The 11723-nt window shown below is 37.9% G+C and overlaps 1 protein-coding gene across 1 annotated transcript in view; it reads left to right on the forward strand.

Moving 5' to 3' along the window:
- Window positions 1-10034, forward strand: part of TTK (TTK protein kinase) — a 34902-nt gene extending 24868 nt beyond the window's left edge. The window contains exons 15-22 of the mRNA XM_030447835.1: window positions 4233-4390; window positions 4480-4631; window positions 5890-6014; window positions 6319-6399; window positions 7432-7608; window positions 8337-8427; window positions 8668-8765; window positions 9945-10034. Coding sequence (XP_030303695.1) covers window positions 4233-4390; window positions 4480-4631; window positions 5890-6014; window positions 6319-6399; window positions 7432-7608; window positions 8337-8427; window positions 8668-8765; window positions 9945-10034 — 972 coding nt within the window. The remainder of the gene's footprint in view (window positions 1-4232; window positions 4391-4479; window positions 4632-5889; window positions 6015-6318; window positions 6400-7431; window positions 7609-8336; window positions 8428-8667; window positions 8766-9944) is intronic.
- Window positions 10035-11723: the final 1689 nt, after the last annotated feature.

Consider the following 11723-nt stretch of genomic DNA (forward strand, 5'->3'; position numbering starts at 1 on the left):
CTTCTGGTTATGCTGTATTTAATATACCCCAGGTTGCAGTTTTTAATCTTGGGTGCCAGGGCTAACTCATTGAACCCAGTGTTGATCAGATTCCTTTCTGCAGGAAGGGAATCTCCAGCCACTCCTCTCTGAATTTATACTTCTGCCTGGTGTTACTCTCTTGCAGGTGCAGAATTCAGTATTTGGGCTTGTTAAATTTCATTAATTGTTGCCCCATGCTCCGATCTATTTAGATCCCTCTGCAAGGCCTTTTTTCCCTCAAGAGGCTCAACAGCACCTCCCAGTTTGGTATCATCAGCATATTTGTGGATGATGCATTCAGTTCCTGCATCCAGATTGCTGATAAGTACATTGAATAGGACTGGCCCTAGAATTGAACCCTGGTGAACACTGCTGGTGACTGGAGACCCAGCCAGGTGTAGTTCTGTTCACTACAACCCTTTGAGCTCTTCCCTTCAGCCAGTTCTTCCCCAGTGCACCATGAACCTGTTAATCTTGCAACTGGACAACTTGTACAGAAGAATGCTGTGAGAGACAGTATCAAAAGCCTTACTAAAATCTAAAAAAAAACCCGACATGCACCTCCTTCACTTCATTCACTACATGGGTGACCTTATAGAAGGCTATCAAACTGGTTGAATAGAACCTACACTTTGTGAACCCATGCTGACTGTGCTTCATTGTTGCATTGTCCTTTAAATGTCTTTCAGTAGTACCCAGTATGATCTCTATAATTTTTCAAGAACCAAGGTTAGTTATTTAGTTTCTTGGGTTTTCCCTGACATCCTTCTCTTAAATTGGAATAACATTGACTAGCTTCCAGTCAGCAGGGACCTCTGGGAAGAAAATCTTCCTGTATTGGCAGCAGACAGTCCTAGAGTGAGGTAGGATGGAAAGGACCCCTGCATGTCACTTGGTCCAATGGTCTGCTTAAAGCAGGCCACAAGAGAGCAGGTTGCTCATGGTCTCTTAGTTGAGTTTTGAGTATCACTAAGATGCAGATCTCGCTGCTTCTCTGAATAGCCTGGTCCCATGTTGGACTATATGCTGATGAAAATAGTCTCTTAATAATCTGATTGGATTCTGCTGCATTGTTAGCTATGTCTTGCCTCTAATACTTTGATTCAAGACTTTTCTACCTTTTCTCATACCTTCCCTTAAAACAGCTGAAGATGGCAATAAGATTCTCAGTAGTCTTCTGATCTTAAAACTGAACAGACTCAGTGCTCTCAGACTTCTTTAATCTCCAAATCATGTGGTCTAACTGTCGGGAAGAGCGCAGTGGACAACACGCAGCTTAATATAATCAAAGTATACATCAATATTGAGGACCATATTGCAGTGATGGTTCTTAAGCAGCTTTATCTGCTTCTAGCATTGGCTCAGAAGCTTCCAGCAATTGAGCTGCTGTAGCACCTTTTGGGAGTAGTCTTAACGCACGTTTAGTTTTTTCATTAGCATTGCCATATGCCAACATATCAAAAAGTTTTGTTATCTCTTCTGGCAAATCAGGATGCAATGCTATCGCTGAATATAAGCAATCCACAAATTTTGAATATGGCTCTGCTCCCCCCTGTGTAATATTTGTAAAAGAGGGGGTTGCTTGTGCAGTATCATGCACAGTTTGCAAAGCTTTATATGCCATGTCTTGTGAAAGTTGTAATACTTCAGTTTGAAACCGTGCCTGCAAATCTGCACGTACAAAAGGAGAAGCATGGAGTAACATTTGTGCTTGCACTCCATATAACACATCGGTGTTCTCTCTAGGAATCGCAGCTGCATTTTCACACAGCATTTGCCATTTATGATGAAATTGCAATTGTTGAGAAGGAGTTAAGAGTATTAATGAGCATTTTTGTGTCATATGGCATCAATAATTGAGCAGTAAAAAGATATTGCAAAAGAGATTGAGTAAATGACAATTTCAAACCATACTGCGTAATGGCAGCTTTGGCTTCTTTCATCATTTTCCAATCTAATGCAACCCATTGACCTCCTCCTCCTGGTCCCACAATCACTGGAAAACCCATTGGACCCATGTTGGGAACCATTTCTCCTTCAACTACAGCATTTCAAATAATTCTCTTCCATCTAGTTATCGGATCCACACTCCCACCTCCCCTACCACCCCCCCACCACCCTCCCCATGTTTGATCTGAAGAGGTGGACCAGTGGGTGTTAAAGGGTTATGGGAAGTAGAGGCAGGAATAGGGAACAGATCAGGAAGTAAAATTAGTGCCCCTGGGTTGTTTGGGATGTTCCCCGAGCAAAAATTAGGGGTTTTTTTTCAGGGGTATACTCATCCTCAGACTCCAGTTTTTTCAGCAGTTCCCTTAGTTGCTGGTCTCGGAGTCCCAGCTCTTCCTCTGGTTGTTGCTCTATAGCAGGCATTGCCAGTGTTGACAGGGGAAGCAGAGGATAAATTGATGGCAATGGTGGTCGAGAAGATAAATCAGGCAGTGGAGGAGGGGGGGAGCGGCGGCGGCGGCAGAGCAACCAGGAGCAGTGGCAGGCGGGCGTCTACATCCTGAGATTCCTCGCCCGTGTTCTCCTGCTTATCTCCCTCTGGGTCCTCTGACGATTCTGGTGGCGGTGGTGTTTTTGGTCGCTTTTGGTTTTGCTTCTCCATCCCATTTTTACTTTTCAGCAGAACCACAGGGTCAAATGGCACAGTTGGCTGAGCTTGAATTAGTATAGCCCCTGCGGGTGCTGGTGAGGGTTCTTTAGGTGTCTTAAATAACTGTTTAGAGGTCGAGTCCATATACTAAGCATTCATCGGTGCTGCTAGATCAGGCCTTAAGGCAGTGAACGCTGAAGCTGCTGCTGCCCTCTCACTTCTCATTTCTTTTAATGTGTCTCGAATCAGTGTCCACAACGTGGCTAATATTCCAGCCTCCTTAGATCCTTTGCTAATTTCATCCCATACGGACTTCCCAATTTCTTTCCACGTTTCCAGCTCAAAAGCTATACCAACAGTGGGGATCAGGGCTCTCTCTTTAGCCCACTGTAGCAGCTGTTTCAGACTGCCACTCTCATAATGTTTCCCTCTCTTGGAGACGATACTACCTAGTAATGGCACTGCCGCCTCTGTCTGCATTTCCCTCAGGTTTGCAGTGCTTACCTTGCATGGGTGAGTGGCCAGCTCACTTCCAGCTCCTGCTGCAATTGCCAGGCAGGGCCAGCTCCCGTCTGCGTTTCCCGACGATTCACTGGGAAGAGCGCAAAAATGGAGACTGCGGCAAACACCAGTATGGTTAAAGCACAGCTCCTGGATCTGTTTCAGATTACTAGGAATCCCTCTCTTGGAGACGATACTACCTAGTAACGGCACCGCCGCCTCTGTCTGCATTTCCCTCAGGTTTGCAGGGCCTACCTTACGGGGTTGAGTGCCCAGCTCACTTCCAGCTCCTGCCGCGACTGCCAAGCAGTGCCTACCCCGTCCGCGTTTCCCAACATCCAGATAAACCATCCTGTGAAGCAGCCACCAGCAATTCAGGGTCCCCGTTCGGGCGCCATTTGTCAGGAAGAGCTCAGTGGACAACACACAGATTAATATAATCAAAGTATTGCTGTTTATTGAGAGCAGCAGTAGCCCTTTTATACACAGTCAGGCTGAAATCATAATATAAGCATATTGCTGACTGGTACAACACATTCTTCATATGCCACAGGGCACTATATAACTGGTGAAATACAACTCTATTTGATGTCTATGCAATGCTTTCCCATCCTGTTATTCTTCTTTTCTCCTGCCAACTCCCTTATCTTTTGCACGTAGCTGATCTTCTAGTAACCTTGCAGCTGGACATCAGGGCCCTTAGCTCACTCTGGCTAATGCTCAGGATTGCTCACATGTCCATTTTCTTCCAAAAACTCTCCAACAGTCTAACCCCCAAATCATCTTAATGCCACAAAATGGATGTTTGGGAGATATTATATGGCATTCGTGAGAGGTTATTTTGCATTCTTTATCTTAGACTTGTGTTCAAACTTGTGATCAAATCTAGTAAATATAATGTGGTACTGAATGTCAGAAACAGAATGGTTTCTGACAGGGTTTCTGTTGTAACTGATGGCTTCTTATTTTTCTTCATGATGACTTGTGTAAACTTTATTAATTCATTGTTGCTTCTTCCTTTTGAAAAGGTACATTTTATTTCTTTGAAATTCTGGCTGGTGAGATGAAAGACTAGTAAATTTGAATGAAGTTATTAACTGATACTGTTTTGCAGGTGTTTCAAGTACTGAATGAAAAGAAGCAGCTGTATGCTGTCAAATATGTGAATCTAGAGGAAGCTGATCAACAGACTGTTGAGAGCTATAAGAATGAAATTGCTCATTTGAGTAAACTGCAGCAACACAGTGATAAGATCATCCGCCTTTATGGCTAGTGAGTAAACACTAATTTTATTAAACTAAGATCTTTTTGATATAAAAAAGTTGCCTTAAAATTTAACGTAACTATTTTTTTATTTTTAGTGAAATTACTGATCATCATATCTACATGGTAATGGAGTGTGGAAATATTGATCTCAATAGTTGGCTCAAAAAGAAAAAAACCATTGATCCGTTGGAACGAAAGAGCTATTGGAAAAATATGCTGGAAGCTGTTCACACAATCCATGAATATGGTATTCTTAAATAATTCTAGGTATTTGTATAGGTTATATGGCAGAGATAATATGAATCTGTTTTTAATTTTGGAGGTGGTACTGCTCTTAGTTTTGGTGTAAGTGTAGGGATCTTCAAAAGTGGGTATTTACTGTACTGTGAAAAGAACTTAGTTAAATGGGTAAATTTTGGTGCAGAGAGACATCCTTTGCTAACTCCCAGCGATCTCCAAAGATCACTCTTGTATAATGCTGTTTCCTTGCAACAGCCAGAAAATAACATGTTTTGTATTAGACTAGATTTTTTACTCCCAGTGCTGTTTGTTCTGCATTAGATTTAAATTTCAGCCACTTACCATCTCCAAAGAAGCTTTGACACTAATGGCAGCTTTTACACATCTCTATCTTGTTTACTTTGCCATAGTGTTTCAGCTTTTTCTCACAGTTCTTAGACCTTCCTTTCATCTCTCTCCATGTAATTGAAGTGCATGCATTTGTATTCTTTTTGACTGGAGAACATAAAGGAGAGAGCAGATTTGGATCCTTTTAAGAAAAGAAAAAAAAAGTGGAGAGACCTGTCGACATAGCAGAGACCATGACCTCATCACAGCACAAGAACACTGGAACATTCACTAATATATAAAGAAAGCAAAATCTACTAAAACAAAGGCTACATATATTGCCTGATGTGTCTATGAAATGGTGTTTTGAAATATATAAATGTTGGTTTATTATATAGATAATCAAATCCATAATAAATCATGATTCTGTGATGTGAGTAGGGTTTGTGAGAGGTCATTCATGTAACCCTTGATGAATGGTACCTCTGAAATTAGGTAGCAAAACCCCATCAGATTAAGCAATGTAATTCTTCCACTATAAGTACCTGTGTAACTAATTATTTAAGAGAAAACTACAGGAGTGGACAGGCCATTGAAATGATCCAGAACAGCAGTTTAGTATGGCAGTGTGCACAAACAGCTACAGGGCCTGTCCCTAAGAGAAACTATGCAACTGAAGTCTCCTAGAGCTATTGTGGTGTGACTGCAGATTTGAGCATATAATGATTCCAACTATAAACTCGTGCAAGTTTTAACTGTTTAAAAAGAAATAGAAACATTTTAATCAAATCTGCAAAGAAGAATTTGGTTTTGGCCAGTTAAAGCTGATCTGCACCTTTCCTTTGTGCAAGGCTTATGGGAGTTGAACAAGAAAACCTCCATACTGCAGTAGTAACTTGGACTGACTAAACCTGCATTGATTTTAAACTGTTTTACAGGCATTATTCACAGTGATCTGAAACCAGCAAACTTTCTAATAGTTGATGGAATGTTAAAGCTGATTGACTTTGGCATTGCAAACCAAATGCAACCAGATGTGACAAGCATCATTAAAGATTCTCAGGTGAAATACCTCTGGAAAATTGATGTACACTTTTCTGTAAAGTGCTATAGTGCTTTCTGATTATGTTTATTACTGTAGTAACTTCAGTGAATGCTGAAATTTTATGCTGGGTAGTTTTACATGTATACATATTCATATATATAACTTTTAGATGTTTTTGTTTAAAGGGAAAACAATGGCCTTCAGCTATAATAGAAACAATTTTTCAAGCTACTTTCCAGTGTTTGGAAATATAACACTAACAAGTGAGATAAATCAAGTGCATGTTTCACTCAAAGGAATATTTTTACATTTTTATGACTAGGTTGGTACAATGAATTATATGCCACCTGAGGCAATAAAAGATATGTCTTCCTATGGAGAAAATGGGAAATCTCGATCAAAGGTAATGTGATCTTTTTTCTCCTGTTGCCTTCATAAATACATAAATAAATCTGACTTAGCATTTTTTTTAAAAAAAAAAGGAAGAAAAACTGCTTTCAAATCTATACCAGTGTTTGTTACTATGTCTACTTAAAGAGCAAGTAGTGTGGGAAAGCAGTTTCATGTTGGCAGTTAAGCTTCAGCAAAGGGGTACAAAGTTGTGGAAAGGTATTAAAAATATTCTATGTATGTGCATATAAATAGTCAAAGGTTGTGACTTTTGACAGTTGAAGTATGACTATAGTGAAACACAATCTTGTCTTTCTATACACAGAACAGAATATTTTATAGATGGATTTCTTTCACTAAGGATGACATTTTTTACCTTTAAAAAGTTTTACCTTTTTCAAAAATTGCATGCAAAGTGCTGACTTGATCTGGAGCTCATCTTTTCTAAGCAAAAAATCTAAACACTGGCTGGGTGTCAGCCTCTTTGTATGTCTTTTTCCCCACTCCTCTTCTCTCCCCTATCCCTCTAGCCTTAGGTCCTTTTCTTAAAGTGCTTCAGCTTCAATAGGGGAAGGAGAAACTCCTGTAAGGAACAGCCCAGGTGTGATGATTGAAATCTGGATCTGAATCCTCTAAACCCAGAGGAATTAACTATGGTTTCCTACTATGGGAATTTAGCTATGATGTCTTACTGGTTTCTGAACTGAATTGATTATGTTTTTCTTTGTATTTACTCATAACTCCAAAATTAGACTGTTAAACTTGTTAAGGACTGAGTTTAATGTTATTTTGTTCAAATAAGTTGATTTTCAAAGATAATTAATAGCTTTCTTACAGAATATTACTGAATTAAGCCACTGTGTTAGGAGATAATAGCATACTGTCTTGGTAATTTTGAATCATAGTTACTAAAATCTGTTATCCAGTGCAAAGTTAGGGTAGTTTCACACTGAAGTGAAATGAGTGTACAGTTATATGATAAAATTGACTGAAGGGACAGTTCCTTAATTGAGGATTAATTTTATTTTTTTTATTGTTGTATTAGATAAGTCCCAAAAGTGATGTGTGGTCATTGGGATGCATTTTGTACTGTATGACATATGGAAGGACTCCATTTCAACATATAACAAATCCAATCAATAAACTGCATGCCATTGTTGATCCTAGTTATGAAATAGAATTTCCAGATATTGCTGAGAAGGATCTTCAAGATGTGCTAAAGGTAACTCTCCCTTAAGATTACTTTTGATTCAAATAATGACAGCTTCTTTATTTAAAGCATATTTTCTTAAGCTGACTTGTGCTTAAGAGACTTTTTTCTCAAATGAATGCTCCCTGCTACATAGTCACAGGCCTTACTCCAAAGACTTAAATGAAGCTAGATCTACTTGATATGTTCCCTTAGTACAAGTTATTTTCAGCTCAGTAGTAAAGAAAGAAGTAAATACTTAGGGCAGTCTGGCTTAACTCCTTTGCCTTACCAACCCAAAGCAAGTACAGTAGCTTTTGTACTCACCATCCCTTTCATATTTCACTCACCCTACATATTTATCTGCTTTTGAAACTTGTTCTTTTACTCGAGCCCTAATTTTGTTGCTTAGCCAGGTAACAAACTGAAATCCAGAAGCACTTACTTTCTTATCTTTGGAATCTCAGTGACATTTTGTATCATTTTAAATAAAAGCAAGTTGTAGGATCTGGGCTTCACCTCTTCCAGTGTTGTTTCTGGAGTAAAACAGTTTACCAAGCTTTCCTCTGAAGATAATTTTTACCACAGGTAACGAGGTTAACCTGTTATTGAATTTTTGTGTTGAGTCTTTCGGAGCATGCAGTTGATCTGTAAAGTTTTCTGATGTGCATCTACAGGGTCTTTTAAATGTTCTGAGTGTTATTTTTTAGGAAAATTCTTTATTTTTAGGCAAAGCATTGTTCCTTTTTTTTCACTTGCAGCGCTGTTTAATAAGAAATCCTAAACAAAGAATATCTGTTTCGGAGTTGCTGATACATCCCTATGTTCAAATTCAAAGTAATTGTCAAACAGGTACCGTTGTTTTAAAATCTTCATTAAATAATATTCATAATTATGCTTAAGAAAACAAAATGCTTTACTCCTGTATGTACTTTCTCTTGCTGGTCTAACAGTATTTTTTTTTGGTGTCTATCTGTATTTTAATTCTTGAATCCTTAGTTTCAAAACTGACTTTGTATACCTCCTACAAAACTGCACTGGTATTTATGCATAATTCTATACAGCTTTAGCATAATTATAAATTAACTGCAGGTGTTCCAAATTCAAAAGGAACAACAGAGGAAATGAAACGTATCCTGGGCCAGCTTGTGGGCTTGAATTCTCCCAATTCTATTTCTAGAGCTGCTCGGGTAAGTAAATTTCATTTTTTTTATTTTGTATGGTAGGTCTCGCAGACAAATGTTAAAATGTTTGGTAGCTGGAAGGATGACTGTCAAAGCTGTAAACACAGATGGAAAAAGTATAACATTGATTGCAGTGTTTTTGTTTTCAAGTGTGCAAAATCTCCCTGTATTCTTCTGAATGGGAAAGGTTGAAAGGATGATGGTAGTCTTCATTTTAGATTTTTCTTTCCTTTTCACCTTCCACTATACCTGTAGTTTTTATTTCCAAATCCCCTGCTGCTCCAGTTTCTCCTCTCTAAAATAGTTTTCATTGTGCTACTTTGCTTCTAAGCTACTCAAAACCTGTAGTAGGTCTTCTAATTAAGAATCATCGCTATGGGCAATCTAGATTGATCTGTCAAGTGTGCAAGCTTTTGGGTTGCAGCTGTTCTTGCTTCCTGGAGTTTGCTGAACTGTTAATGCATTATGTGCAGAATTAGTCCCTGTGCATTGAGGTATTGATTCCAGCCTCTCAGTTTACTGCCTGTACGAGCTCAGTAACTCTTCAATTCTGTTCTGTCTGTCTGTCTCAGAAGAGGTCAAAGATGTAGCAAGTTGAGATGGAATGCAAAGCTTCTTTCATAGAAGGGAGAGCAAATTCAGTATCCTTGAAGTAAATCTAAGGAAGTTTTTCTGCACTTTTCTAGTCATACCTGATTTTTTTAAAATTTGGGGGTGGACAAGAGATTATCCTTTTAACAATATTCTGATGTGGTTATACTGGTGGCCACTGATTTTCCTGTCTCATAGGCAATAACCTCATCTCATACTCACCCTGATATTTTAAGTACCTCTCTCTTCCATTCTGGTGTTTTCACATCAGAGACCATTAGTGGATTAATCTTGGTTTTAAATCTTGGTAATTTGTTCTCTGCCAGCTTGTGAAGCTCTGTGCTTTGCTCATGCTGCTAAGTCAGTGTATGTTTTCTTGTCAGTACTATGTTGCATTAGTACTGGTACAACTATATTGTCTTCAATGGATCTTTATTTTCTGATTTGAGAGAGAAATTTTAGTATGATGTTTGGAATATTTCAGTATGTGATGATTTATTTGAAGTAGTAATGTTTGTTATGAAGATATAGCTGTGAATTCACATGTGATGCAGCTGCATTCACCTGAATACTTCTGGTTTTATTCACTTTCAGACTTTATATGAACAGTGCAACAGTGGTAAGAGTCTTGATGTATCAGCATTTGCAAAACTTGGGAGTCAAAAATCATGGACAACAAAATGATGTACTACTGTTCTGAATGCAACAGAGATTCTGGTCTGTTCAAAAAATATTTTTGGCTGCTAGCTTTTAAAAGGACACTCAACAAAGTTCATATTTTTAAGATGTTCTTTGTGTCTTCTGATAATGCTTGCAGATCATTAAAAATATTTTAATTGCTTTTTCACTGTGGGCTCTTTCACTCTTTGTATGCCACTTGGACTGAAGAATGAAAATTGCTAGTTGGTGATTATAGTGTTCATTACTTACAAAGAACTACACTGTTTGGAGTACAAAAAGTTGTGTAAGATTTGTCAAGCTCTTTTCTCTCCCTGAAGTTAAAACAAAAAATGTTCCTAAAATGTCAGTTGGTGTACATGAAAACATGCAAATATCTCCTGAAATTTCTCCTATGATATGAACCCAAATATTTCTGCTGTTCTGTCCTTTGCCAATAAATGCCTCTTGTGTCCAGGTTTGATCGTAAGAAAATAAACAGCTGTTTATCTAAATGATCAGTTACAGTGCTGGTAGATACCTGCAAACGTCAACAGTTTTTGAGCAGTTGCTATAGTTAAGTGACATGATGGAAGAATCAGTATGGTTTTGAAGAGATATATGAATAAAATGGCTTTTGTTCGATGAAAAATGCTACTCTAAATCCAATATGCATAATAGAAAACTCATGGACATTCATCAGTAACTTTAAAAGCATTAATGCTTAGCACTCTCTAAAAATGTTCTCAATGTGTCAGGACTGGTTTTTTTTACATAATTAGAGAGTTGATCAGGTTTGATGTTAACTGAGTTAAATTTCTGGTGCAAGTTTATTAAGTTTAAAGTTGCTTAAATTACTGAAAGATGTTGAACAATACCTAATAATTTTAAATTTAAAAAAAAATCTTCAACTGTCATGAAACATGGATACCTTCTAAAACATGGAGCTTGTTAGCTCTCTGACTTGATGAAATATTTTTAATTTGTCTGTTTTGCCTTTCCTTCATAATTGTCCTTCATATAAAGATCCCAACTACATTATTGAAGTGACCTTTCCTTTATCTGCATGAATTAAGAATGTGCCGTATGCATTCATCAGTGATGGAAAAAGTTGAAGATCAGCACTAGGGAAGCTTTTCTTGGGAATTCCTGCATGCTAGATTTCAGAGTTCATGTTTTCTTAGCTTCAGAAGAGCACTGAAATATTTTAAAGTCTCTGTGATAGGTTTTGTATTTTGTTTTTTAAGTTTTCATACTGGAAAAACATGTAATTCTTCATTCACAAAGGCCAAATTTAGAGGGAGGTTTGTCTTTCATTGTAAGCATCTATTTAAATACTCACCTTTTACACTTAGTATTTCCTCTTCAGATTGCCTGGATTCGCAGGATTTAGTTTTTTGGTGGTGTATTTTTTTTGTTTTTTCTTTAATTTTGGAATATTAGATTTCATTGACTTTCTACCTGTTGATTTCTGTAGCTTTCTTTTCCATGATTCTTGAAATATTTGGAGGATCAAAAATCTTGAGTGGTATGGTGCTAGGTGGTTACCTGTTAACCTAAACCTGTAGCAGTACTGTGAAGTTTCCATAAAGCCACTGAAAAAAGGAGGTAGTTTAGTTTAAACTGTGAGGTTGTACTACCTGAAAGAAATTTTAATTTATGTATCCAAATACTGGAGCATAAATCAAGTGTCTGGAATGAGGTAAGCTGTCTGGG

This window comes from Calypte anna, chromosome 3, assembly GCF_003957555.1.
Source record: "Calypte anna isolate BGI_N300 chromosome 3, bCalAnn1_v1.p, whole genome shotgun sequence".
Classification (NCBI taxonomy): domain Eukaryota; kingdom Metazoa; phylum Chordata; class Aves; order Apodiformes; family Trochilidae; genus Calypte; species Calypte anna.